The 24,838-nt window shown below is 52.5% G+C and overlaps 1 protein-coding gene across 1 annotated transcript in view; it reads left to right on the top strand.

Moving 5' to 3' along the window:
* Window positions 1-24,228, top strand: part of CRHR1 (corticotropin releasing hormone receptor 1) — a 29,821-nt gene extending 5,593 nt beyond the window's left edge. Inside the window, exons 2-13 of the mRNA XM_009464631.2 lie at window positions 3,171-3,255; window positions 12,288-12,407; window positions 13,637-13,722; window positions 14,757-14,863; window positions 15,268-15,388; window positions 15,658-15,811; window positions 16,065-16,125; window positions 17,005-17,077; window positions 18,246-18,331; window positions 20,111-20,246; window positions 20,448-20,489; window positions 21,744-24,228. Of these exons, the coding sequence (XP_009462906.1) occupies window positions 3,171-3,255; window positions 12,288-12,407; window positions 13,637-13,722; window positions 14,757-14,863; window positions 15,268-15,388; window positions 15,658-15,811; window positions 16,065-16,125; window positions 17,005-17,077; window positions 18,246-18,331; window positions 20,111-20,246; window positions 20,448-20,489; window positions 21,744-21,884 (1,212 nt within the window). The 3' untranslated portion in view covers window positions 21,885-24,228. The remainder of the gene's footprint in view (window positions 1-3,170; window positions 3,256-12,287; window positions 12,408-13,636; window positions 13,723-14,756; window positions 14,864-15,267; window positions 15,389-15,657; window positions 15,812-16,064; window positions 16,126-17,004; window positions 17,078-18,245; window positions 18,332-20,110; window positions 20,247-20,447; window positions 20,490-21,743) is intronic.
* Window positions 24,229-24,838: the final 610 nt, after the last annotated feature.

Genomic DNA, 24,838 nt, shown 5'->3' with positions numbered 1-24,838 from the left:
TGGTGGGTCCAGCTAGGAGCAACCTGCCCCGTGTGGTGCAGCACAGCCTGAGTGACCTTAGGCAAGTGCCTCAGTTTCCCTTCTGGGACAGCCTTGACTTGGTGGGGGGTGGGACACCGACTGCAGCTGGTGTTTGCTGTGTGGGGGATGCAGTAAACACTGGAGCAGCGTCAGGTTTTGGTGTCTGAGCCGTGCAGTGAGGACTGGTGGGGGCCGGCTGATTCTGCTGCAGGAAACACAGGGGAGAAAGGAAGAAGCCTGCTGCTCCCTGAGGTCCGAGGTTAACCCAGCACCATCAGCATCTGCTGCGATGCCTCCCCATGTGTAAAAAGGAGACATTAGTAGACCCTGGAAGGGAGCTGGGTGGATGCTGAGCCAACAGCAGTGGAGCCATTAGTGTCTTCTGATGGAGGAGAAGCTGCTGCCAGTGTGGGGCCTCATGGGGCCCGTGTAGCTCCCAGCAGAACCATCGTCCCCATGGGAGCAACTCCCCAGCCTGACCGGGACCACTGTGCAAAGCGGCTGCTTCTAGAAAAGCAGATTGCTTTTCTTTCCCTGTGCAGCTGAATGCTCAGCTGAAGCTTTCCAGGACTTTGGCAGTCTGAGAGAGGTCACAGAGGTGTTCTTCACTGCAGGGCATGATTTTCCGTAGCCTATGTCAAAGCAGGACTGGAAGGGCAGAGGGACACAGCCCCTCTCTGGCCTGAGCACAACCCACCGCCGTTTCGGGGCTGGTGAGGTGTGCTTGGCTCCAGCCCAGCCAGGCTGGGAACTGCTGGGCACCGTGTGGCATCTTACGGCAGCAATGCTCTGGCAAGCGAAGCTCTTCAAGGACGGAGCTTTGACCCAGGCTCTCTGCAAAGCCTGGGGAGGGGTTAAATTAACACGCACAGGACAAAATGTAGAAGAGATCCTGACCAGGGTACCAGATCAGGAGGCTTTTGGCTTGTGCAAATCCACCTGGAGCTGCCACCTTCCCCAGCGTATACCTCTCGAGCTGACAGGAGTGGAAGAAAACCTCTGCCTCTGTTGAGAGCATTGGCCACATTGCAGTGAGACAAGACTCAGAGCCTGGTAAAAAAGCTGTTAGGGTTTGTTGTGTTTTGGGGAACCTTTTTTTTCCTTCTTTCTTCCTTCTGTAGCGGTTTCAGCTCATTTACAAAGGCTGCAAAGAGCCAGAGACTGCACTCCATCCATACCCGCCTCTAGCTGTAGCTTTGTCCATGTTGCTGCTCAGTGCCAAGACCTCTCCCTGTGTCTGGAAGGAGAACGGGCACTGCCAGGCTGGAGCAGGCTGCAATTTGGAGAAACACATCCAATTAACACTTGAGAGCCTGTTCAGGTACACAAACCATCCTGGCCCCTTTTGGGAGGAACACTTTTGTCCCAGCTGCCCATGCAAAGAGCCACCAGGTCTGGTGGACACCAGCTGCGGGCATCAACGCAGAGGGGAGCTGACCCCGTGACACCCCGCTTACCCCATGTCTGGAGTTTGGGTGATCTCAACCTTCGGCAAAGAGACCCAGGAGGTGCCCGGCTCCTGCAGGACCAGCACAACAGGAGCCCCACACAGCTCTTGGGGCAGGGTTTAGCTGCCGGTTCCCCTGTGCCATCTGGAGCAGTCATAACAAGGAAGCTATTCTCAGCTCCATTTATACGTCTGCCTGACATCTCTCTTGCTGTCAAAGCCAGCTTCCCAAGGCAGTAAATAGTTGTTTGGAAAAGAGCAAGTGGGTGCTGAGCTTGTCTCCGTGTCTGAATAAATCCTTCTAATGCTTTGGTTAGGCACAGGGGATTGCTGGGTGTGCCAGCAAGAACAGCCAGTGTTTATATGGCTAGGGGGTAAGAGGAGGACCATCTCCCCCCTACCCAGAGCAGTTCTGAAGGTAATGGCACTCAGGAAGGGAGATCAGGCACTAGGGACCAGCCTGGCCAGTGGGAAAGGCAGAGGTGATTGTTCATTGTATTGGCTCAGCACAGGACGGCATCCGAGCCCACCGCCCTGGGGAGCTGGGAGCTTGCACGCAAGCAGAGGAGGCTGCAGCCTTTCCTGCCTCCAGGCTCAGGTTTGAGTGTCCCAAGGGATCTGCATGTGCTTGTATTTCAGGACACAGCTCTACTGTTCAGTCAGCAGTGAGCTTTCCTCCAAGGGGTTTGGTCAGTCCTTGCAGGGCAGGACTGGGGTGAGAGAAGTGGAGTTCAGCCTCATCCACCATCAGTATCTGTCCCCTGAGCAGAGGGGATCAGCCCGTGTCACTGTGTCACCCTCTCTGAGCTGGAGGAGAAAATGGGCAGCTGCTCTGGTAGAAACCTGGGTGTTTTGCTAAAACAGCAGGTTCCCTCCTTCTCCCATCTGTCTCCCTGGTGAGCTTTGGGTCTAACAGCACCGTCCCTCTGCTGTCTTCCACTTGCAATTGCCTTCCTCGGTTTTAGTGTCCCCAAACTCGGGCAAAGACACCATAAGTCAGAAGTAGCTTTTCCAAAATAGCTCCCCATGTAGACTGAGTCGATGGTTTTCACTTCCAGCAGAGCTGCAGAGCCGCCTGGGAGCTGCTCTGGAGAAGGGATGGGATAGATCCTGGTCAATGCTTCTGAAGGCAATGGGAATGGCAGTGCTTGCAGACAAGCCCTTCATGAAAAAAGGCTTTAGCCAGATCCGATTGACTGTGGATCAGATCTCCTTAAGGAGGTGTATTAACGTCGACCCACTGACAGCTTACAAGGCTGTGATTTTAATAAGGTATTGAAAATCTGAGCGTGGTGTCAGGCTCATCATGTTTCCCCTGTCTGCTCTCAGGATGCAAAAATGTTAAAACTAAAAGTGTTGATTAAATTGCTAAACAGCAGAAGCTCCATGGCCTGGCAGGAACTGTGCAGGGCTGCAGTATGGTTTGTGAGGGGGATATTTGGGGCAGGAGAGTATCGGTGGGTGGGAAACAGAGCTGAGCGCATCGGTCTCACAGCCCCAGGCTGGATATGCCCAGCTCCTCTGGGCTGGGAAACTTGTCCTGCAAATGGGTACGTGTCCATCATGCAGTTTTGGGGGTGGCATCCACTGAGACACGGACAAGCTGACCCACCTGCTGCCATGTCCAGGGAGGGATCGGGGGCTGGGGAAGTGGCTTATTGCACACATAACCCTGCCTGTGGTCTGCTCTCTCCCCGTGCAGGCGTTTCTCCTCTGGGATAGCCCAGTTGCAGCCTCCGTCCAAGAGCAGTACTGCGAGAGCCTGCCGCCTGTCACAAACCACACGGGTGAGTGCCCTGCGTCCCCAGCCCACCCTACCCATCCCCAGGGGACCCCGGTGGCAGGGAGGGCTGGAAGAGGGGGCAGGGGGGTGTCTCCGGGCTGCTCTGCAGCTGCCTGGCTCCTTTTCACGGGGAGGTGGGATGTGCTGAGGCTGCACTGCAGTCCTGTGCTGGCTGCTGCAGCAACCTCTTTGCAGGATGACAGTTGAGGCAGGTAGAAGATGCAGAGCTCAGGAGAGCTGAAAATAGAGAAAATAAATGTCTGATCGGCTGGGCTCAAGGGGGAGGTGGGCAAAGAGACATCTGCCTGGCCCCTGCTCCCATGCTGCCCATTCTCTGCCATGCCCAGGGACACCAGAACCTTTGTCCCCTATGTCCCCTCCCCTCCACCATCCCCCTGCCCAGGGGTGACAACTGGAGACTGTGACTACAGAGACCATGTCACTAATGCAGTGTGGCCACCATGTGCACAGGGCTCGGCCACCCTCCCCCCCCCCAGCACTCCTAGATGTGTGCCATTAAGCACTGTGGGAGGCCACCAGCCGTGAGGAGCTTCTGGGGACATGGCCATGGCCAGGGCTGGCTCAGCCAAGCTGGGTGAGACCAGCAGGGTCATGGGCAGCTCACTCCTACTCAACACCCATACATGGGTTTGCATCCAGCCGGGTCAGGCCCAAGATGTGTTTTTGCTAAAACTGGCTTTTAGCCTGTATTCAAGACGTGACTTGGATGTCACCTCAGCAGTCACAGGTCTGGTTCAGTGACAGGTTTTGCGAGAGGAAAGGTGGCTGAGGGAGAGGAAAGGAGCTCACAGGGACAAGGAGAAAAGTCCTCCCCAGCTCAGGGATGTTGCAGAATTCATTTTCCCATGATTGAATGAAGAGCAGAGCAGGTGCCGAGCAACTGCCTGGCGTGCCCTGGTCCCTGCTGCTCAGAGAGGCTCTCTCCATCAGGGTGATGGATGGCCGCGGAGGCCCGGTGCTGACGGATCGCTGCCCGCAACCTGGCTCCCATTAGCAGCAGCGTTAAAAACTCCTTTTTAAAAAATTACAGCTTGGCACTGGCTGATTCAGTGCCTGGTAGAGCCCAGGCCACCATAGTGCTGCAAGGAGCATCCCCCAGCCCAAGAAATGGAGGCAGAGAGCCGAGGGAGAGCAAGGCTGCCAGTGGAAAGGGAAATGCCTGTGTGTCTCTGGCCTGGGCATGGTGCAGACAAGAAACCTTGTCATCGCTCATGCTTTGCTCCCTGAAGGTTTCATCACTCTGCTCAGCAAGGTGGTTGTCCTTGGCCATGTTAGGCTGTGACAAAATGGCATTTGTTTTCTTCTTACTCATCTTCCCTAGTGCAACATGTGTCCATCTCCGTGGGTTCTGACCCACAGAAGCACCAGGCAACCACCACAGGGCCCTCTTGTGATGCACGGACCAGCTGGTGGCACGACCCAGGGCAGCAGGCAGGTCCCAGAGCCTCCTCGTGCCCAGCTCATGGCCTTTGCCACCCGCTGCTGGAATCTCCTGAGCCCAGAGGAGAGGGGGGAGAATTTCTGCCATGGCTTTGCGGATGGATATGCCCTGCAATTGCCACCATCTTCAAGCAGTGGGTGCTGCTTTCTGCAAGGATTGGGCTTTGCTCCGTACGGATTTATTAGTGCGAATCCAAGCAGGATTTAGTGCATCTCAGCGCCCGTCACCCTGGGACACGGAAGCACAACATGTGAGGCTTCAGATTTGCAAAATCCAGCACCTCCATGCATCCGACCTGTCATCCCTGAGTAACTCATTAATTTGGGATGGGGCTGGTGCATGTGAGAGCTGCTTCCAGCTCGAGGAGGGGGCTTAGAACAAGGGGTAGGGATGAAATTAATTGTCTTATGTCTGCTGCTTTGTCAGTGGAGCTCAGCGCCAGCCCTCGTCCTTGGGGTCCATTTAAGCCCTGCCTGATTCACGCAGCGATTCCTAAGGAGGGATATTTACAAAACTGGAAACTTTGTTTCGAGGCTATTTAACATGGAGAGTTGTTAGGATGACGCTAATGAGAATTGCAGCAAGGCCGTGAGACTTAATTTGTTAATGTCTACATAACCCTTGGGAAATGGCACATGCCGATAACACGAGCCCAGCAGTCCTCCAGCACGCGGCTTGGCAGGGCATCAGCTGGATGCATGGAGGGGCCCTGCCTCGTGCCCATGTGCAGCATCCCTCCTCCGAAAAATAGCCCAGCGTGGGTTCTCCTCCTCTCTCGGGTCACCAGTCCCTTCATTATTTAATCTCACACTTTTTAATGAGGATGTATGGCTGGTCAGTAATATCACCAGCGTGCCAGCAGTCTCCGAGGCACATGCGCTGAGCTGGCAAGGTCTCTGCTTACAGCAGTGTGGTGGAGACAGACCCAGGGTGATGCTCACCAGGCTCATGGGGTGCAGGCATTGTAAACCTTCAGCCCAGGAAGCAGAGCAGCTGAGACACACAGAGCTCCCTTGTCCTGCCCTCTTATCAGCATTGATTTACCCGTCTTCCTTGAAGCACACTGTCCCCAACGCAGGGCGACGTCCCTTGGCATTCAGGCTCCCTGCACAGGCGTGATGGTCCAACCTAATATTTTAGGTACGCGTCAGAAGTACCTCTCGGTGAGGCGCTGGTTCTGGCCAGTGCTAGGACGCATGCTCATCCACACACAATCGGCCACTCCATCAGAAAGGCTGCTTTCCTCAGTAGCAGTGACTATTTTCTCCTCCAGGCAGAAATCATATTAGGCTGGACTTGAGGTCAACGTGGTGCATCAGGGAAGTCGGGTCAGCTGCACTCCCAAACATCTGGAAGCCAAGAAATTCCCAGATCAGGCTTGAAAAGGAATGCAGCGAGGATCAGCATCCCTTGTCCAGGGTGGATAGGTGCCTGTCCTGAGGGCTCCCAGCCTACAGATCGCCTCAGACTGCAAATTTGTCTTCCTGATGATTTCAGCTCCCCGGGGTCTGCGCGCAGCTGCTTCTCGCCTCGCCCTGCCATGAAGCAGGTCAGGGAGGGACAAGGTCATTCACCCATCAGGGCAAAGCGTCCCCCTGCAGCTGCAGGATCGCTTCCCATCGTGGCACTTCCCTGGGGAAGGAAGGGGGAATCTGAGCAGATGGGAAAGCCTCTTCCTAATTAATAGATGAGGCTTTTCCAAGGCAGCCCAGCAGAAAGCACTCGAGCGGAGTGAGCTCGGAGCGCTCACGGGGTTGTTTAACTGTTCGTAGCATTCATGCTTGGATCAGCCCAAGGAGTTGGCACCCAATTGCTAATAGCCGCGGCTGGTCCTGGCTGCACGATTCACTCCTTTAAGCTGTTAAACTGTTACCACAATAAATTGTTATCCTCAATCCCATGTGTGTGCTCAGGAGAGAGAGGGGAGCACAGCTGATTCCTTCCCAGGGAAGAAATGTTTCCTGCTACTGCAAGTTCACCTAAAGCAAAGGAAAATGACACCAAAGCCAGGCAGAAATGAAGAGAAATGTCTTTTTTTTTTTTTTTTAACTGGAGGTTTTTTTCAAGGAGGGGAAGGGAGCGTAGCTTTGCATTTAAATAAAGCAAATCAAGTTGGTCCAGATATAACAAAAGCCTGTGGCTGAGAAGCACAGGAGAGCAGCGAGCAATGAGAGCATTTCCTTCGCAGGCACTCTATCAGACAGGTTTGGAAACACGTTTCACAGCGGGTGACAGTTTGACCAAGAGACTTTCCACCTGCTCCAGCTCAGCTCCCCGAACCCCTGACGCTGCTCCAGCAGCCCTTTCTTGTGCCGCTGCTGTTTCATTCACTCTCTGACTTTCCTGGGAAGAGACTCAAATTTAAATTTATAAAGGTCAAATTAACAACATCAGCACCTCTTTCCCCTTCAGCCTCGTTGGCATCTCTCCCACCAAGGCAGAAACACTAATAAAAGAGCTGAACAGGGGCTAAAGAGGCAGCAATGAGTCCTGGCAGAGACTTAGCACTGAGGGAGAGCAGGGATGCTGGGGCAAGTTTGGGAACCAAAAGATGTGAACTCACCTATACGGAAAATCATAGTGGTTTAAGTGTATACCAGTATCGATAAAGCCATTCTGCTCCATCATCTAGGAAACAGGGATGTGAATAGAAACTTTCTTATATTCACAGATTTTATTGTAGTGGAGGAGGGAAGAAGATGATGAGGTTTTCTGGTAGGAAACAGTGTCCTGGCACATCTCAGTGTGAGCAGCAGCTACGGCAGTTAAACTGCACTTTGGACTGGATGCCGTAAAATCGTTGCCAGTTACTCTGTTCAGTTGTAGCCAAAGTAGAAGTCTTTGCTAGGAAAACTCTGCCAGCAAGGGATTATGCTGCTTTGCTCACCCACCAGCAAAGCCCAACCAATACCAGGGAATAAACCACTTGCTGCTACCCTTGGTAATAACACAGTTCCAACCACTCTATGGGTCATATCAGGAGAACAAGATATGCCCCAAACCTAACTCACTCTATTACATATTCAGTAAATATATATCCTCCACAGACGCTGTACATGGATCAGTCTTAAGTGGCGACATTGAGCAGATGCATCAAATACCAACGGCAGAAGCTAGGTTTGATGCCTCCTATTTATTCGTCTCCAGAATAGCCACAAAGACCCAAGGGGATAGTCAATGGTGGTGAATAGCAACAAGCTGAAAATTCATTACAAAGACACTTTGTTATCATAACGCTTAATTAGCCTGGTAATTATTTTACATTGAGGATCACGGAACTTGAATGCCTGGGAGGATTGCTGGGGATTTATTTTTTTTAAGGACTGGACTCTTGCAAAGATAAATAGAAACACGCAATGCCACCGAAAGCAGTGCTGGAGATAGGGTGTGAGCAAGGATCTAAGTATTTTGAGACAACCACAGTTGCTCCAGGCCATATTGAGTACCCAGCCCTGACTGTGAGGGAAGGCAAGCAGCTCCACCACCCCAATTTCAACCCCGTCTTAACAGAAATTGTCCCTCAACGCCTCAAGGTGTTACTCAAGCATTTAGCACCTGAGCGGCTCGAGCCACCATTGGCACATTAGCACCTTGAAATAGGAGCATCCCCCCCAGAGGCCCTTGCTTTGGGGCAATAAGGTGTGAAATGGCTCCTTCTGCCTCACCGGTGTGGTGGAGCTGTCTGGGAGAGACAAACGACCTTTTGCACGCTGGCTGCAAGGAGTATGTTTTGATTAGATGTGGAGATGAAGCCCTGATTACCAAATGCAAATGCTGCAGCAGGGACACGCTGAAGGAGCCAGAGGCTTCAGCCTGCTCAAGAGGCAGCAGGAACAATGCAGTCACTGAGGACATCAGGGATGGAGAGATAATTGTGGTTGAGTAAGAGCTCAGGACAGGTAGAGATATGAGCTAACGCCTTTCAGCTGTTACTCAGCCTCCTGGGACACCTTAGATAAAGAACCCCATCACTCCCAACCACGGGAATGAGCCTGTGATTCGGATTTCCATCGACTCTCCCAGCCCCTTTGCATTGTGCAAGGGGAGAGAGGCTTCGCCCTTCGAGCAGCTGTAGTGTCGCTGGGGGCACAGCAGCAAGATAGGAAGCTGCACTGGTGCATAGCTTTGCCCAGTGTGAGAGGAGGACACATTTACCAGCACGGTTATATCAGCACAACCTTTGCTTTAGTCCTCTTCATACCATCCTAGCAATGGTTTGATGGTACAATAACACCTCAGACCTCCTGGCATCAGCTCAAGAGCACCGTGGCCACACGTCTGGTGGTGCTGGCCCAGGATAAACATGCTCCATCCTCTTTAAATTTGCTCAAAATCTTTTGGCAGATTAGCTGGGACTGGAGAGATTTACCCTGCCAGGCTTCACACAGCTGTGTGGCTTTAGCTTGGAGCCATCTCAGGGGCCTCTGCGAGTGGTGGAAGCAGGCTGGAGAAGGATGTTTTATATAAACAGAAGGGATATTGCTATAGTTATCCTGAGACAGTTATTGTGATACAGTTGTCTCAGTGTAAGTCCCTGGACAGGCACTTTTTTTCTTCAGAAGAAAGGAAATGCTTTATATTGCTTCAAAGCAGCACACCCCAAAAGAAATAGGGTGAGAAGGGATTTGAGTGACTTCCCCTGTGCCACATTCCCCATCTCAAAGCAGGACCAGCTCCTTCCTACCCCAAATGTCATGTTTCTGTGTGGGAGAGAGCCAAATCAGGGGGACTGGGTGCGGTAGGAAGTCCATTGACCTGTCTTGCCGTAAAGCTGCAAAGACCAAAACTGTCTGTGCAGCCAACGGTGCTGAGAAATCTGGAGCAGACGTCTGCAGAACCTGGGAGAATAATCCCCCTGCAAATACAGATGGGCCACAAAGCAGATATCAAAGCATTTAGCACTGATACATATAATTTCCATGCTAAACAGTGCTCTAAACGCTGGGAGCCGCATGCCACTGGGGAGCAGCTGGAGCAGACAGTCGTGCTGGGCAAACAGGACGTCGAAGCCCTCACGGCACTCTTCTTCGCTGTTTTACTTAACCCCTCCCCAGCAGGAGATTTTTTTTCTTCCCTATATGCTGGAGAGAGCAGAAAGAGCAGCATCTGCTTTCTACAGCTTTTCTTCATCAAGCATTTCCCAGTGTGAGCCCAGGAAAAATATTACAGTCACCCACTAGATTAAAAACTGGTGGACAGACCTCAAAATGCTGCTTACAGCGGTGCTGGGGTGAAGCCTGCTGTGCACAGGGTGAAGTCGCAGGAGCCTCTGACAGCCTGGCGGAGCCTGACCTCTGCTCACCCGGCTGCAGCCCCCAAGCTCGAATGTCACCCCCCACCACAACCCCGACCCATGGGACGAGGAGGGGCTGAGCTCCTGGTGATGCTGCTCCACCTTCACCCCGCATCCCTGCCGCGGTGGGACTGCAAGACCCATCCGCTCGGTTTGCCATCAAGTGGGTGGCATAGCACTTTAACGGCAGTGCCAAGCAGCATTAAATCAAGTGCCTTGGAGAAATGTGGAGATCTTAAATCCAGATTTGAGCAGATGTATAACAGAACAATGCCACCTTGGTCTGACCACATCATTTCCATGAATTTATCTTGGTTTTGGTTATTAATGGCATTGCTGTGGTTTTGTTTTACTGATGGAGAGTACCATTGCTGCCGCTCTCTGGCTCTGCTGACTTTTAACTGCTGAGTCTTCCTGCTTGTCCTCCCCGAGCAGTCTGCGTCTGTGCCCCAACACAGCCCCTGGGATGAAGGAGGGAAACTGAGGCACGAGGGGCTGGGGGGAAAATGGAGTTTGTGCTCAGCCCCACTGGTCACAGGGAGGGTTTTCAACGACTGCACGAGCTGCTCTGGGCATTAGCTCTATGCAAGCGCCACTTTCCTGCTCTGGGTTGTTCCAAGTGAAGCTTTTCCTATTCCACATATTCGTGTGATTTCTGACCTGGGTGGATTCCCAGGTGGCAAACAGGGAGAGCACTTGCAATTTAACTTTGTCCTTAGTTGGAGCAATTACTGGTTCTCTTTTCTCTACCTAGATGCATATTATTATAAAATTTTAAACCGGGACTTCATTTTCTATGACCCTCTATTTCTCTGTCAAATTTGGGTCAAAACAACTAGGAGCTCAACATATGCTAATGGATGCAGCTAAGCACAGACACGCACACTACACGTGATTAAATGCACCTTGTTTCCTAAGAAATACAGGCTTAAAACAGTTAACTTAAAGTGAAGGTTGCTGCAGCAACCATACACATTAGCAAAGCTAAAAGCAAAGGTCATCGTTAAAATTAATTTCTCACTACAAGCTATGGAAGACAGAAGGTTAACGCTCACCATGCTCTGATGCTTCCGCAGCTCACACGCTTGGAAGTTGTTTTCCCTTGCAAAGATGTTTGAAGAAAACCCTCCTTTGCACTGAAAATTTGCTCTGAGAACATCCCAAGAAACCAAGGAGCCAATTTTTTAGATAATCATGAAAACAAGTATTCCCCCATGAAAACTGTCATCATATTAATAACAAAATATTTTGCTTTTTTTTTGTTCAGTCGCTCTTTGGCCAGCTCTATCCATAGGAAGCCTCGGGAAAGGCATTCAAATAACAACCATTGAGTCTGGGTGGAGAGGAAATGCTGTGCTCTTGCACCCAGAAAGCTGTGATTGGGGATTTTTGTCTTAGGAAATGGCAATGCCTGTCTCTGTGCCAGCAGCACAAACATCTCCAGTACCCAGGAGTGGTTTGCACTGAACTCTGCCCCTTCCAGGCTCTGCTGCCCATCTATCTGCTGCCTGTCAAGGATTGTATTATATGGATACTACAGCCGTTGTTCTTCCTACCTCACTCTGAGATGTAGCTAGGACGTATTTAGCTACAGTACATGTTGTTCTAAATATACACAAATTATACATAAAAAAGCCTGCAATCTGGCCTACCTAATGCCTACGTTAGCACACTTGTGTAGCTGGGAAAAGCACATAACTCCAGCTTTAAATCTGAAATAGCAGCAGCAGACTTGGAGTTCTCTTCCCAGGAAAGGCTGGAAGAGACCAACGGGAACAGCTAGGAAGGAGATCTTGCAGCCAGGAGGTGTGAGCGGGTTGGAGGGGCTCTGAGGAGTGTCCCACCAGCACCAGGCTGGAGCCACCACTGGGAAAGAGAAACTCTGGCTTATTGCTGGCTGTTGCAGGGCTGGATGCCAAAGTCATGGTTGAAGAAAGGAGCAGGGCTGGAAGACCAGAGCCAGGGAACCCCAAACCGACTTGGGAAGCCAGGTCAGAAAACCAGGCTTGTGCCAGAACTGGGCTTAACCCAGGTGCTCAGACAGGACCAGGGCAACAATCATGGCCAGGATGGATCAACCAGCCCTTGGGGAGTCTTGGCACAGACCCCATTTGGTGTCTGCCATGAGGCTCTTCCTGGGGGCTGAGCTTGCAGCAACCCATCAGCTCAGCCAGGACTGCAGCCCCAGCTCTCCGGGCAAACCTTGACCCTTCAACAGCCTGGAGGTGGCCCACAGTGGCCCACAGACCTCCACTTAACCCTCTAATCTTTTTCCTCACAGGTCCCCAGTGCAACGCCTCAGTAGACCTGATCGGCACGTGCTGGCCGCGGAGTGCAGTGGGACTGCTGGTAGCTCGCCCCTGCCCTGAATATTTCTATGGCGTGCGGTACAATACCACGAGTAAGATGAGCAGGACGGGTGGGAACATGGTGGACGAGGGATGGGGGAGTTCAGAGAGCCACATGCATCAGGGACTGTGGGGGCACAAGTGACAATACACCTCTGCGTACAGAGCTCGTTGCAGGGCTCAGTAGGATAAAGCCCTCATATCCCAGATTTCAGGGAGGGTGGTTTCACAGCAGCAGCTTTATAAGCAGGTCCTCCTGGACGTGCCCCTGTGAAGGGGGAGAGAGATGATGTCCCCATCTTGGGGACAGGGGAAGAAGAGTGAGCCTGCCTTGCTGTTGGAGGTGGCACAGACGTCTGCAACCCCCAGCTGAGCAAGGACTGGGCGACCTTGCAGCTTATCCCCTCCCGGCATGGGTGACTGCATTGTCACTGCCAATGAGGTGCTGGGAGCCGGGGATGAAGCGAAGGCACTTGAAAAGTGCCCAAAGCCATTCCTAGCACAGGGTCGAGTTTCTGACCACCCAAGTGCTGCTTTTCAGGAAAGAAACATCTTGCTTCCCACAGAAAACATCCATTTTTCTGTCCCACATGTTTTTGCAGCAGTGGAAGATTGCATGCATATGGCTCCTGCTTTGTGGTACCTCTCGTGCTGTTGCAGGAGCCTCTTTGCATTAATCCATACTTGCGCACGCCTAAGAGCCATTCCCATCCCTGTCCCATCCCATTGCCCTGATGAGGCTCATGGTTTCTCCTGTTAATAGTAGAAGCTCAGCATCACCCCAGTGCTGGCATCACCCCGCTGCCGGCATTAATCGGAGACTGCTCTGGGGCTGTCATGGCCGTTCCTTCCCAATTAGCCTTGCTGCTCGCCGTCCTTGCTGGGAGTCAAAAAAAGCTCCTAATGCAGGGAGAGAAGTGAAAACTTCATGCTGCTCTTGCAGCAGGATGGCATGTGATCTCTCGAGCAAGTGGCACAGAGGAGGGGAAAAGGAGAGTCGAACTCATGCTGCTCCCACTGCATCTTGGTGGTGGGAGGTGTCAGGGTCCCCCAGTGCCAAGGGGCAGAACTGGTGCGGACCCAAAGCCCTTGAGTGGGTCTGAAATGTTCTGGGGATTTTGGTCCTGCAATTGCAACCAAGGCAGCATCTGAGCTGGCTTCAAAGCAAAAGATGCCACTGGCTTGACACCAGTGACCCCTGCATTAGTGACAATCATCAGGTCACATCTTTGTGCCCATCCTCATGCACTGTTAACCCTTTGACGTGCACCCTCTCTTTCAGATAATGGCTACAGGGAGTGCCTCGCTAACGGGAGCTGGGCAGCACGGGTCAACTATTCCCAGTGCCAGGAGATCCTCAGCGAAGAGGTAGGACCTTGGTAGCCCCTCAGCCAGGCTCTTGGCAGGAGGGTGAGGGACAGCCAATGGGCTTTTGAATGGCAGCCACATCCAGGTCAGGAATGGCCCAATGACCCAGATATAAGGTTGCATGCAGCATATATGACCCCCTTCTTGATTTGCGTTTTCATTCCCTGCCAAAAACAAAGCCACAGCTGTTTCCTTCCCTATTAAAAATCCAAGCAGATTTGCAGTGTGAGATCTCCTGGCCCCAGGGCTGCTGGGTGCAGATCAGCATGCCCTCCAGCCCCCTCGCCCTCCTCCAGCTCCCTCCTGACACAAGCACTCAGTGAAAACCCCATCCCTCCCCACTGGCAATGAAATAAAGGAAATGTTTAGGAAGTGGAAAGGGATAAAAAAACGGGGACCAAGAATTACAAGCCCCTGAGTAGGACAAGCCACCCCTCAGAGCAGAAGAGAAGAGAGATGAGCAGTTCATTTACAGCTGATACCACCTCTGGTATTTAAGATGCTGATATCTTTTGCCAGGAATGGTTTTCTCACTCAGTTAATTGCTAATTCACAGGTTGGATGAGTGCCTAACAGGAGGAGCGATCAATTAATTTAATTACCACTCACACCTTCCTGAGATCCTCTGCTCCCTCTGCCCAAATTCATCCCAGCCTCTTAGCTGCCCCCAGGGCAACAGGGAATGAACTGAGACATCAGATGCCACATTGCCAGCGAGCTCGGCTGAATTACAGCAGGATTTCCCCAGGCAATGGGTTGGGGATGTCCCACCGCTGAGCAGGGGTAGGATGTGAAACACCTGAGCCCTTTGCAGGGCCAAGTTGGTGCCTACCCTGTCCACATTAGCCCCATCTGACCAGCCGTGTCCCCTTCCAGCCCCATCTCCACTATCCTGCACCAGGTGGGCTCCAGTCGCTTTCTGAAAAAGGGCCCAAAAACTGCAGTGCAGCTTTTGGAGGTGATGTGGTGGAGGAGGTGGGTTTGTGGTGGTACCTGGGGCTGCTGCTGACCCCCTCCCCATCTCCCCCCACCAGAAGAAGAGCAAGCTGCACTACCACATCGCTGTCATCATCAACTACCTGGGGCACTGTGTCTCACTGGGTGCCCTCCTCGTGGCCTTCGTCCTCTTCATGCGCCTGCGGTGAGTGACCTGATCTGCTGCTGTGCTCCTGCTGAGGGGACAAGCCTAGGGAGGTCACCCCACGGCCCTCGGGCTGGGGACGTACCCAGCCCCTGTGTTTTTCTATATCCTCCCCCACGGTCATTGCTCTCCAGTCTGGAGGGATCATGCCTATCTCAGGGTTATTTTCCTCCTGCTGTTTTTTTAAAGCACTAGGTTATGGAGGCAGAGGGTGCTCCTCAGTGCCTTCCACCTCCTGGCCTTGGTTCTGTCCACCTCACCCAGGGCATGGCCCCAGCAGCTCACCCTCAGCGTCCCAACAAAGACACAACAAAGCTCCACAAACAGCCCGGTCGCCCAGCCCACATGTGGCCGGCCCCCAGACACCACCACACTCTGATGGTCCCTTGTCCCCTCTTCTCCAGGAGCATCCGATGCCTGAGGAACATCATCCACTGGAACCTGATCACAGCCTTCATCCTACGCAATGCCACGTGGTTTGTGGTGCAGCTCACGATGAACCCAGAGGTGCACGAGAGCAATGTGGTAGGTGCAGCTCTGCCAGGCAGCTGGCCTGAGCCCAGCCCCGAGCAGCTGGGGTGTGTGGGGAGCTTGAGGATCCTAGATATGAGGCCACAAATGCAGCTTGAGGGCCCAAATAGGGCTGCCTTGTGGTTGGTGGACAACCCAGGCTTATGAGAAACATGGGTTCAATTGCTCTGCTGGGGTCTGTGTTGCTTTGTGCATCAGTTTCACCACTGTAACACAGAGTGCTGCTCTTCACCGTCCATGTCTCCTCCTGACCCCCTTGGCAGGTCTGGTGCCGCTTGGTCACTGCCGCCTACAATTACTTCCACGTCACCAACTTTTTCTGGATGTTCGGTGAAGGCTGCTACCTGCACACGGCCATCGTGCTCACCTACTCCACGGACAAGCTCCGCAAGTGGATGTTCATCTGCATCGGCTGGTGTAAGTACCAGGATTTCCCCTTCACCCACAGGGTACTCAGGGTTTTAGTGATGGGTGATGCCCACCTCCATCCTCTGCTCCAGCTCTTCTTGCACCCAAATAGCTGCAAAAAGGCTGCCAAGAGCAGGAGGATGGGATTTCCATGGCCATATCATCTCACCCAGTAGTTTGCCCTGTGTGAGAAAATCCCTGTTACAGCATAGTTTTGTGGCCATGTTGCACCCCTGAAACTCATCTGTGTGTTCACTTGCAGGTATCCCCTTTCCTATCATCGTCGCCTGGGCCATCGGGAAGCTGTACTACGACAATGAGAAGTGAGCCTGATTGCTCTCATTCCCCCTTCTCCTTTCTATCCCAATTTCCCAGAGATCAGTTGTGCCAGTGGCTGTGGCAGGCACAGATCCTGCCTGGAAGGGCTGACACGAGGCAGGGTACATGGAAAAGGTGGAAGAAAAAAAAGATAATGTTCTTCCATTCTTTCTTTTATCCCACCTTTAGGCTTTCTGCTGCAGGGTTTTTCTCTTCAAAGGGCAAATGAGATTTTTTTAAGGGGGAAAAGGTGAGATTAATTCAGAGCTCCTACAATGTGTTTGCTAAATGGAGCTGGGATTTAATCTACCAGCAGAGATATAAGCTACCACCACCTGAGCCATTTTCACAGAGACTTGCTAATCCAAGACTTAGCAGACACCTGAGAGTTCATCATGCGGACTGGGAAGTTAAAAGGAGCCCGTTTCGATGAATGGCAGCTTGTCTTGTTTTTCAGTGCCAGTTTTGCCCCCTGACTTCAGCAACCCTGTGCTACACAGGCAGACACAGCACTGATTTAACAAAACCCAACAAGGTGCTCCCAGGACAGGGATACACCTGTGTGAGCTCCCGCAGGGTTTGCTGGGGACAGAGCCAACCCGGACCTCTGTGTGTAAGGTTGTCCCTGCTTGTCCTACAACAACCAGTTCCCACATCCATACAGGGCCCATAAACACCCCCACAAGCCCCCATGCACCTCCATATACCAGGTTCCCGGGGAAGCTATTCCATAGTGGTTACAGTGGTTTAAGTTGTAGTGCTTTCATCCTATGGACAGCGACTTACAGAGATTGTTCAAGGACAGGAGTAAATCCAGGTCACTCACACTGCAGGCTTGTCCCCAACACCAGATGTCCCTGACACCTCTTGTCCTTGCCTTGCAGGTGCTGGTTTGGGAAGCGAGCGGGAGTTTATACCGACTACATTTACCAAGGCCCCATGATCCTGGTGCTTCTGGTAAGAGCAAAGCGACCTTGTTTGCTAAATATAGGGTCCTTCCCATCTGTAGATGGGATAAGGCTGTTCCTGAACAGGGTCTCACCCCCTCCTTCAGCATCGCCCCGCTGCAGCTGGCTATGCTGCCCCACAGCAGCAATGCCGCTTGCGCTGCAAGCCCAGCTCCCCACACTCAAACTGCACCTTGAGCAAATTTGGGCGCCTAACCCATAATGAGAAACAGCGTGCACGGGTCCTGCTGGCTTGGGATGGGCTAGAAAGGGAGCCTGGAGACCTCACTCCGATAGGGATGCTCCCATCGGCAGACTCCCACATGCATCGCTAAGTCCCTCCATCCCTGCCCCGGCACTATTTGGGTGTAGGTGGGTGCTTTGCCAAGCATTCGCAGCAGCCTGGAGACCTCAACCCCATTCCCTGACCCACATCACTTTGCTCCTGGCCCTCGGCTGAGCAGTGATGATAGAACCAGGGATCATACGGACCATAATTTGCTGGGGCTTTGCCCTTTTGGGAAGGGACAAAGAGGGGCAGAGGTGGCAAGTCACAAGCAGCAGTGCCAGGGTCCAACCTGTGTTTGTGGCAGGAAAACTGCACAAGGTCCCACAGCTTTTCCTCCCTCCTTGCCCAACGCTGAGAAAATCCGAGGGAGTACTAATCACCGGCATCAGCCGACCTCGCTGAATAATTGAGCCTGCTTCTCATTTCCCAGCCCGTCAGGTAGCCAGGCCACTTCTAATTTCTGTCAATTGTGCTCAGCTCCCAGTGCTGCCTTCCCGTGCCTTCATTAGCCATTCGGCAGCCAGGAGAGTGGCCAAGCAGCTCCTTGCTGTGATGGCAGCTACTCTCCAAAAAGCCCTTCGACCACCTTATATTCCTCCTCCCCCTCCAACTTTTTCGCTTTCAGCCCTTTCTCTAACACTTGCCCTTCCTCGCCAACCTCCTGGTGTGCCCTGCTGCCGCGCTCCCTTGGACAAACTCCTAAATCTTATTGCTAAAGTGCTTTAAAAATGATAAATGCAGATGTCCTGTTCCAGTGCATGGAAGGCAATCGATCAGGTTCAAGAGGAAACATTCCCGTTTCCCCTGGCACAGCCCATTGCCTCTGCTGAGGAGATGGGAGGAAACATTGGGGGAGCAAACACTTAACCAGGTGCCTTCTTCCTTCCAGATCAACTTCATCTTTCTGTTCAACATCGTCCGAATCCTCATGACGAAGCTCCGAGCTTCAACCACATCGGAGACGATCCAGTACAGGTAAAAGCATGAGTGACCCTGCAAAAAGCAGACCTAGAAACTGTATTAACATGATTAGGGGGTATAGGAACAGCCCCATCAGCCAAGTATCAAGGGGATGGGAGCATGGAGAGGCATCTAAGAGCACCTCAAACGCTTTGTGGAGACACGTGACCGTTGCATCTGGGGTTGTTGAAAAATCCTGGCCAGTGAGAGCTTTGCGATGGAGAACATGGGTGGCTGGATCTGCGTTTAAGGGAGCCATTGGGAGCTGGGTCTCCCTACAAAGCCTGTTCTGGTGGGACCCGATCGGCACACCAGCCTTGGAGCTGCAATTCCTGGCACAGAGGTGAGAATTTAATTGCTGCTTGGCAGCAAAGCAAAGGGCAAGGAAGGACTAATGAATCGATGCCACCCCAAACACCTCCTCATGAAGCTGCAAGAAGGCAATGCTCTTGGCAGCATGCGGCAGGAGAATTTAGAATTTGCAGACAACTTGGGAGGTGCATGGTCAGAGCAGCTCTCCGAAGTACCTGGAACAGGAGGACACATCTTGGTCTTTATCAGTGCTTCTCTCTGGATCGTTTTCTGGGCAGGAATCGGGGAATCTCACTGTGTGCCAGGTCAAGAGAAGCAGGTTTGGGGTGGAGGGTGACTTTTTCAGCTGAGAATGGAAAAATTCAGATGCTGTCATTGGGAAATATCGGCTTTCCTCATCACGGAGTATTGAGCCGGGATGAACGATTCAGCTTGGGGTGAGCAAAGATGAAGGTTATTGAAACAGGCTGGTTGGCCTCAGTCAGCAATTTTGAGAGGCTTTTGGTTTTCTAGTATTTTCCTGGTTTTGGCAGGGAAGGTTTTTCACCTTTGGGCAGAAGAATATTTTCATTTCCCACAAACATTTTGTGGGACAGGAAAAATTGGAGAGTTTGGTAGGTTATAGACTGTGCAGTCCTGCTTAAACCAGACCTGGAGGGCTCCTGCTCACCTTAGACAATGGCTTTTGGTAAAAAGCTGATGGATGCCCCACTACTATGGCTGCTCCCCTGGGGAAGCTACACTGGTGCATGTGCTGTCCCATGGTTTGCCAGCCTGAAGATGCTCATGTCCTCAGTTATTTCCAGCTCCTCTGTGCCATCTGCCAGTTTGTGTCGGTGGCTGTGGCTCTCCTCCAGGTCAGCAATGCAGCAGAGGTCCCAGGCCCCATCCCTGCCCAGCCCAGACCTGCCAGGGATGACTTTTCCTGTTTTCAGCTAATGTTGGAATCTGTCCATTAACAGGATTTTTAAGCAAAAAGTGTTGACTTGGCATTGTTCTTGTCCTCTAATCCAAACGAATGAGATGCCAAACCCCGATCCTTCCCCTTGTATCAGCACTATGACTTTTCACAAACCACACTCGTAATCTCGTCAGGAAAAGATATGAAATTAATTAGCTGAGGTATGTTTTTCATAAACCCATGTTGAAGGGTGTGAATTATTTTATGCTCCTTAATTCCTTTTTAATCGAGCCTTAGATCAGCCAAGCAATCATTTCATGCCAACTCAAGGTCAGGCTTCCACTATCAACTGCTCTTTTCTGGATGGAGAAACCACAGAAGGTGCCCGGTGCTCAAACCAGCCCAGTCACTTGGGGATTGCATTGGAAAACAGATCAACTCCTCTCCGTCCTCCCCCGGACACTGGTTTGCCCAGACCCAGCCAGACCCGTCCCAGCCATGCTGGTGCTGGGAGTGGGATGGGGAGAGTCCTTGTACCCAGGGCTGCATTGCAGCGGCTCAGGTCCATGTTTTCTCCCCAGGAAAGCAGTCAAGGCCACGCTGGTGCTGCTGCCCTTGCTGGGAATCACCTACATGCTGTTCTTCGTCAACCCGGGGGAGGATGAGATCTCCAGGATCGTATTCATCTACTTCAACTCCTTTCTGGAGTCCTTCCAGGTATGGTCCTCAGCACTAGATTCCACCCCAGTCCTGCCACTGAGGGATATGGAGGAGCCCATCCTCGCTGATGCCTTGCCCTTCTTCTGCCCCCTCCCAAAAACAGACATCCCAAACCCCAGGGTTGCTCCAAAGCTCCTGAGCCTGGGGTTTCCTGCTGGCCATAGCTCCATGGTGACTCTTCTGCTTGTCTCCTTCCAGGGCTTCTTTGTCTCTGTCTTCTACTGCTTCCTGAACAGCGAGGTGAGCACTGGGGGGTGCTTGGAGGGTCTACACCCTTCCTTGTAAGCAGACACAAGCTCAGCCCAAGGCTCTGCCCCTGCACAGGACTTGGAGGGTGCTGGCACCCAGTTCCCCAGCTGAAGGTGTTTGCTGATCAGAGTTGGTGCTTTACCTCCAGCTCCAGGCACTTCTGCAGCCACAGGTTGTGCCCAGATGGGAATGGCTACCGTCAGCCTCTTTCTTTGGAGGAAGAAAATCAACCCCCGAGAACAGATGCTCTGGGGATGCACCCATGTGATTTGGTGCAGCAGAAGAGCCAAGGGTCCCCCCATCCCTGGGAAGGGTCCCCCCACCCCTGGGAAATCCTTCCTCAGGGTGATCCCCATACACACGTGGGTACCTGGCACACGGACGAGGGCACCTCCCAGGCTCTGACCAAAACACAGACAGCAGAAAGCAAAGGAGGGGAGAGCAGAGGCCAGTCCTGGGGCCGATCTTTTGGGCAACTCTTTCCTCTGCCTCCTCCCAAATGCTCTTGCACCTTTGCTGGCTCAGGAGAGTTTGTCCCAGACAAGCTTGCTTTGTTACCAAATCATATATGCAGGAGGAAAAGGGACTGGAGCAGGGCTAGCTGGTGACCCAGGTGCATGGCACACCATGTAATTCATGGTCCTTCATCTCAGTCCCAGCTGGGCTGGCTGGGGATTTCGGTGTTTGCCCAGCCGCACCATCTCAGCCACCTGCATCCAGTGCCCATCTCCCAGGGCCATCCCGCGCTGCAGCTGATGAAACAGCATTTCTTCACTAGTTACCTGCCACACAAAGCACCTGGGCTGTTGTAGAGTGGAATTAATTTGAAGGAATGCCACTATCATGAACCAGACAAGCCATAAAACCTCCCCAACTGTCACTTGCACCTCTTCCAGCCCCTTGCAGCATCCGATGCAGCGTGTAAGGTGCTGGCTCTCCTGCGGAGCCCCAGCTCAGATTTATTTCTCCCTCTTGTTTCCACTTTCTGCTCTGAGGCACTGTCGGTGGGGTTCATCTCTCTTCACAGCTGCAAGGGCTGAGTTTCACTGGCATCGCATCAAACAAGGCTGGGTGTCCTGGGAGGTGACAGGGGCTCCCGGGACCCTCCCTGCCCTCAGGGGGCTGAGCAGAGTTTCAGTAGCATTTTTGGTTGAAAGACTGAGGATGAGGATGGCTGGTGCCTCTGAACAACTTTGGACAGCTGTGTGGTGACTGAATGTCCCCTCCTCTGCCTCACACCCCTAGGTCCGATCAGCTGTACGGAAGCGGTGGCATCGATGGCAGGACAAGCACTCCATCCGTGCCCGCGTGGCTCGTGCCATGTCCATCCCCACCTCCCCGACCCGGGTCAGCTTCCACAGCATCAAGCAGTCCACGGCCGTCTGAGCTGGGAGCAAGCTGCTGTACGGGATGGGGGAGCCAGCGTCCCCGCTGTGTGGGACCCCTGACATGGCACAGCACAGGAGCCAGGTCCTGCCTGCACCCACCAGTCTTGCAGAGGGCGCACAAACTCACTGCAGCTATGGGAAACCCTACAGAAGCTCCTGTCCCCCTTGCTGGGGCAGACCTGTAGGATAGGACAGATGAGATGCTGCTTTGTCATCTCCCTGGCAGCGGTGTGACCTGCTGGGGTGGCAGAAGGAGCCAGAGGAGCCCGGAGAGGTTGCAGCAGCCTCCCTGCCTGCCTCTGTCCTGGGCATGATGCCCCATGTCCCATCATTGCCTCTCTCGAGTTTGTCACTGTTTTGGGGTGACAGGACACCAGGACAATGCTGTGACAGCTTACGGGGCTAATCCCTTGGGAAGCTGGGTCAGCCTTCCAGTGACTGCATGCTGGGATGCTGCTGGGGGGTTGTGCAAAACCTTCGGGGGGGCCAAAGCCCTCTGGGTTGATAGGGGATGGATGGAGAGCCCTGGACTGACTGCAGACGTTGCTTTATGTGGCTGTGTTTTTGTACCACTGGGGTTCTTTGAGCCCTTCCCCTGCTCCATGCTAGGTCCCTGGGATGTCCTGTAACTGCTGTTTGGTTTGACTAGGTCATTCCTCATCTCAACACTGAGGATGTGAGGCAGAGCAATGAAGTGGAAGAGGGGAGGGAACCATGCAGGGGACAGGGATGGGTCCCAGGGGCTCTGAACAGCCACAGGGAGGGGGCTTGGTCTGAAGGAAGGCATGAGGTTTAGTTAATCCTGTGGTCCAGCCCAGCCCAGAAGGGTCTACAGGTCTTTGCAAAGCACCTGGACCCCAAACTGACTCTGTGCCAATGCTTGGGCGGTGGAAAGGTGAGAGAGCACTGCAGTGAAGTGGTGGCTGAGCTCCCCGAAGGCAGCTGCCGTGGGGACATGCCATGGCTTTGCTCCCCTCTTCCCTGCCCTGCTTTTACCTGTACAGGCTTGGTGCCAAAGCTGCTCCTTGCTCTTACGCAGGGGATGAGGCCAAATCATTCCCGTGCTGGGGTTAAGTGCCTTGGAGGAGCAGCAGCCTCCCTCCCCATGCTGGGGACCCAGATCATCTCCCGTGCAGCTGCCAAGTCCCTGACACACCCCCAATGCCCTGTTTCATGTGGTCACCAAAAGCAGCTGAGCAGAGAGGTCCATGCAAGGTGGAGCGTTTTGCCCTGACCTCCTTGGAGCCACGTTTTCCCTGCCCCATACAAGGTCTGGGGCTGCTCGGACAGGGTGAGGATGCCAGAGGGGTTACGGGCTGAGTCTGCTCTCTGCATGCCAGGGATTTTGCCACTGGGGCCCTACAGGGTCTGGTATGAGTCCCTTCACACTTCTGTGCCTCAGTTTCCCCACTATAAAGAACAGGCATAAGTATTTCCTGCCCTGGGGAGATGTAAGCACCTTCGAAATTGTAGTACTCTGTGATTTCCTATGGGTACACCAACTAGAAAGGAATAAAAGCTTGCTTTTTTTCTTTAGAGGCACAGGCAAAAACCTCCACATTCTTTCTTTAAACTTTTGAGAAGTTCAGTAGTTTGAAGCAAATTCCTCCCATTTCCCTCCCATTGAGATTTCCTACCTGCCTGTCTACTGTGCAGCCAAAACCAGAAATACCCCATTGCCTCCAGTAACATGCTGGGAGCAGCGACAGCTCCCAGTATGACACAGTGACCACAGTGAGGACCATACCCTGCACATGGGGCAGGTTTTGGTCCTTGTACAATCTTGTCCATCACCAACAGTCCCAGAAACTGCCCCTTATCCAATATATGGGTGAGAAAAAGACCCCCAGAGTTATGCAGTGGGAAAACTGGCAGCTCCCAGCTTTACAGACAAGGAGTAGACTTGCGTGTCCCCACTGTGGGTCAGTTTGATTTCTCTGACAGGTGCTTTGGCAGGAACTAATAAAGATCTGCTGGCTACGGAGAAGGGGAAATGCCCCAGGGAGCTTTTTTCATCGTACATACAAGTGATGTTACCAGAAAGTGATGCGCTATGCGTTCAATTTGGATTTTTCTAAAGCAGGGTCATTTTTGGTGGAAAAGAAGCTGGAAATTGAAAAACCAAAGAAAGAAACCCAAACTGCATCTGTGCAGCATCTGTGTTCACATCACTGGTTTTTTTCCTTCTCCTCTTGGTGGTCTGCTCCAACCAACATGACTTTGCTTTCCGTAGCTGGAGAAGTATGTGTATTCTCAGCCTTGTTCGATTAAAATTACTTCAATTCCTCTCACAAGGACTTTTGGGGCATGTTTATCTTTTGGAAAAGACAACCCCAGCATGGCCCCTCCCCACTTTCCATGGGAGCATCCTCGTGCTGTGGTGGGCTCAACATCCCACTGGCCACAGAGGCACCTGGGACAGCTGGTGGCTTTTTTGTCTCCTCTCTACCTCAAGTCCACGTGCCCATAGCATGGAGGTGGGATACAGGCTCTCCATGAAGGTATCAGCACCATCTCATCTAAAGGGGGTGAGGAGCACCCCGTGTGGGTCTCCCACACAAGTACCATCAGGGCTAGAGAAACCCCTCCAAGTTTTCCATGATGCTCCCTCTCACAGCTCATCTGAATCAGAATAAAAATGTAATGTGCTTCACAGCAGGAGGGAGGGCCAGTTAAATTCGAATTTCATTTCGTACATCAATGTTTATGAGTGAAATTCAGACACAAACATCTCTTTCTGGTCAAGCTCTTCCATTGCAGAATTAATTTGTTCATCACACAGAGCCTTGGACAGCACTGTAATTTGGTAAGCACCATGCACATAAATAATAATTACAGGTTCCTGCTGATTACATGATTGTATTTAAAGTTATCAAGTAATTCTGAGATTAATGACCTGCCAATCCTGTGCTCTTGACGAGGTTGTAGCCACTTGAGATAATCCTGCATTAA

The sequence above is a fragment of the Nipponia nippon genome, unplaced genomic scaffold (assembly GCF_047370975.1).
Source record: "Nipponia nippon isolate SJK-2023a ecotype South Korea unplaced genomic scaffold, ASM4737097v1 scaffold_32, whole genome shotgun sequence".
NCBI lineage: Eukaryota > Metazoa > Chordata > Aves > Pelecaniformes > Threskiornithidae > Nipponia > Nipponia nippon.
The sequence above is the reverse complement of the archived record's forward strand: the minus strand, read 5'-3'. Positions and strand labels throughout refer to the sequence as shown.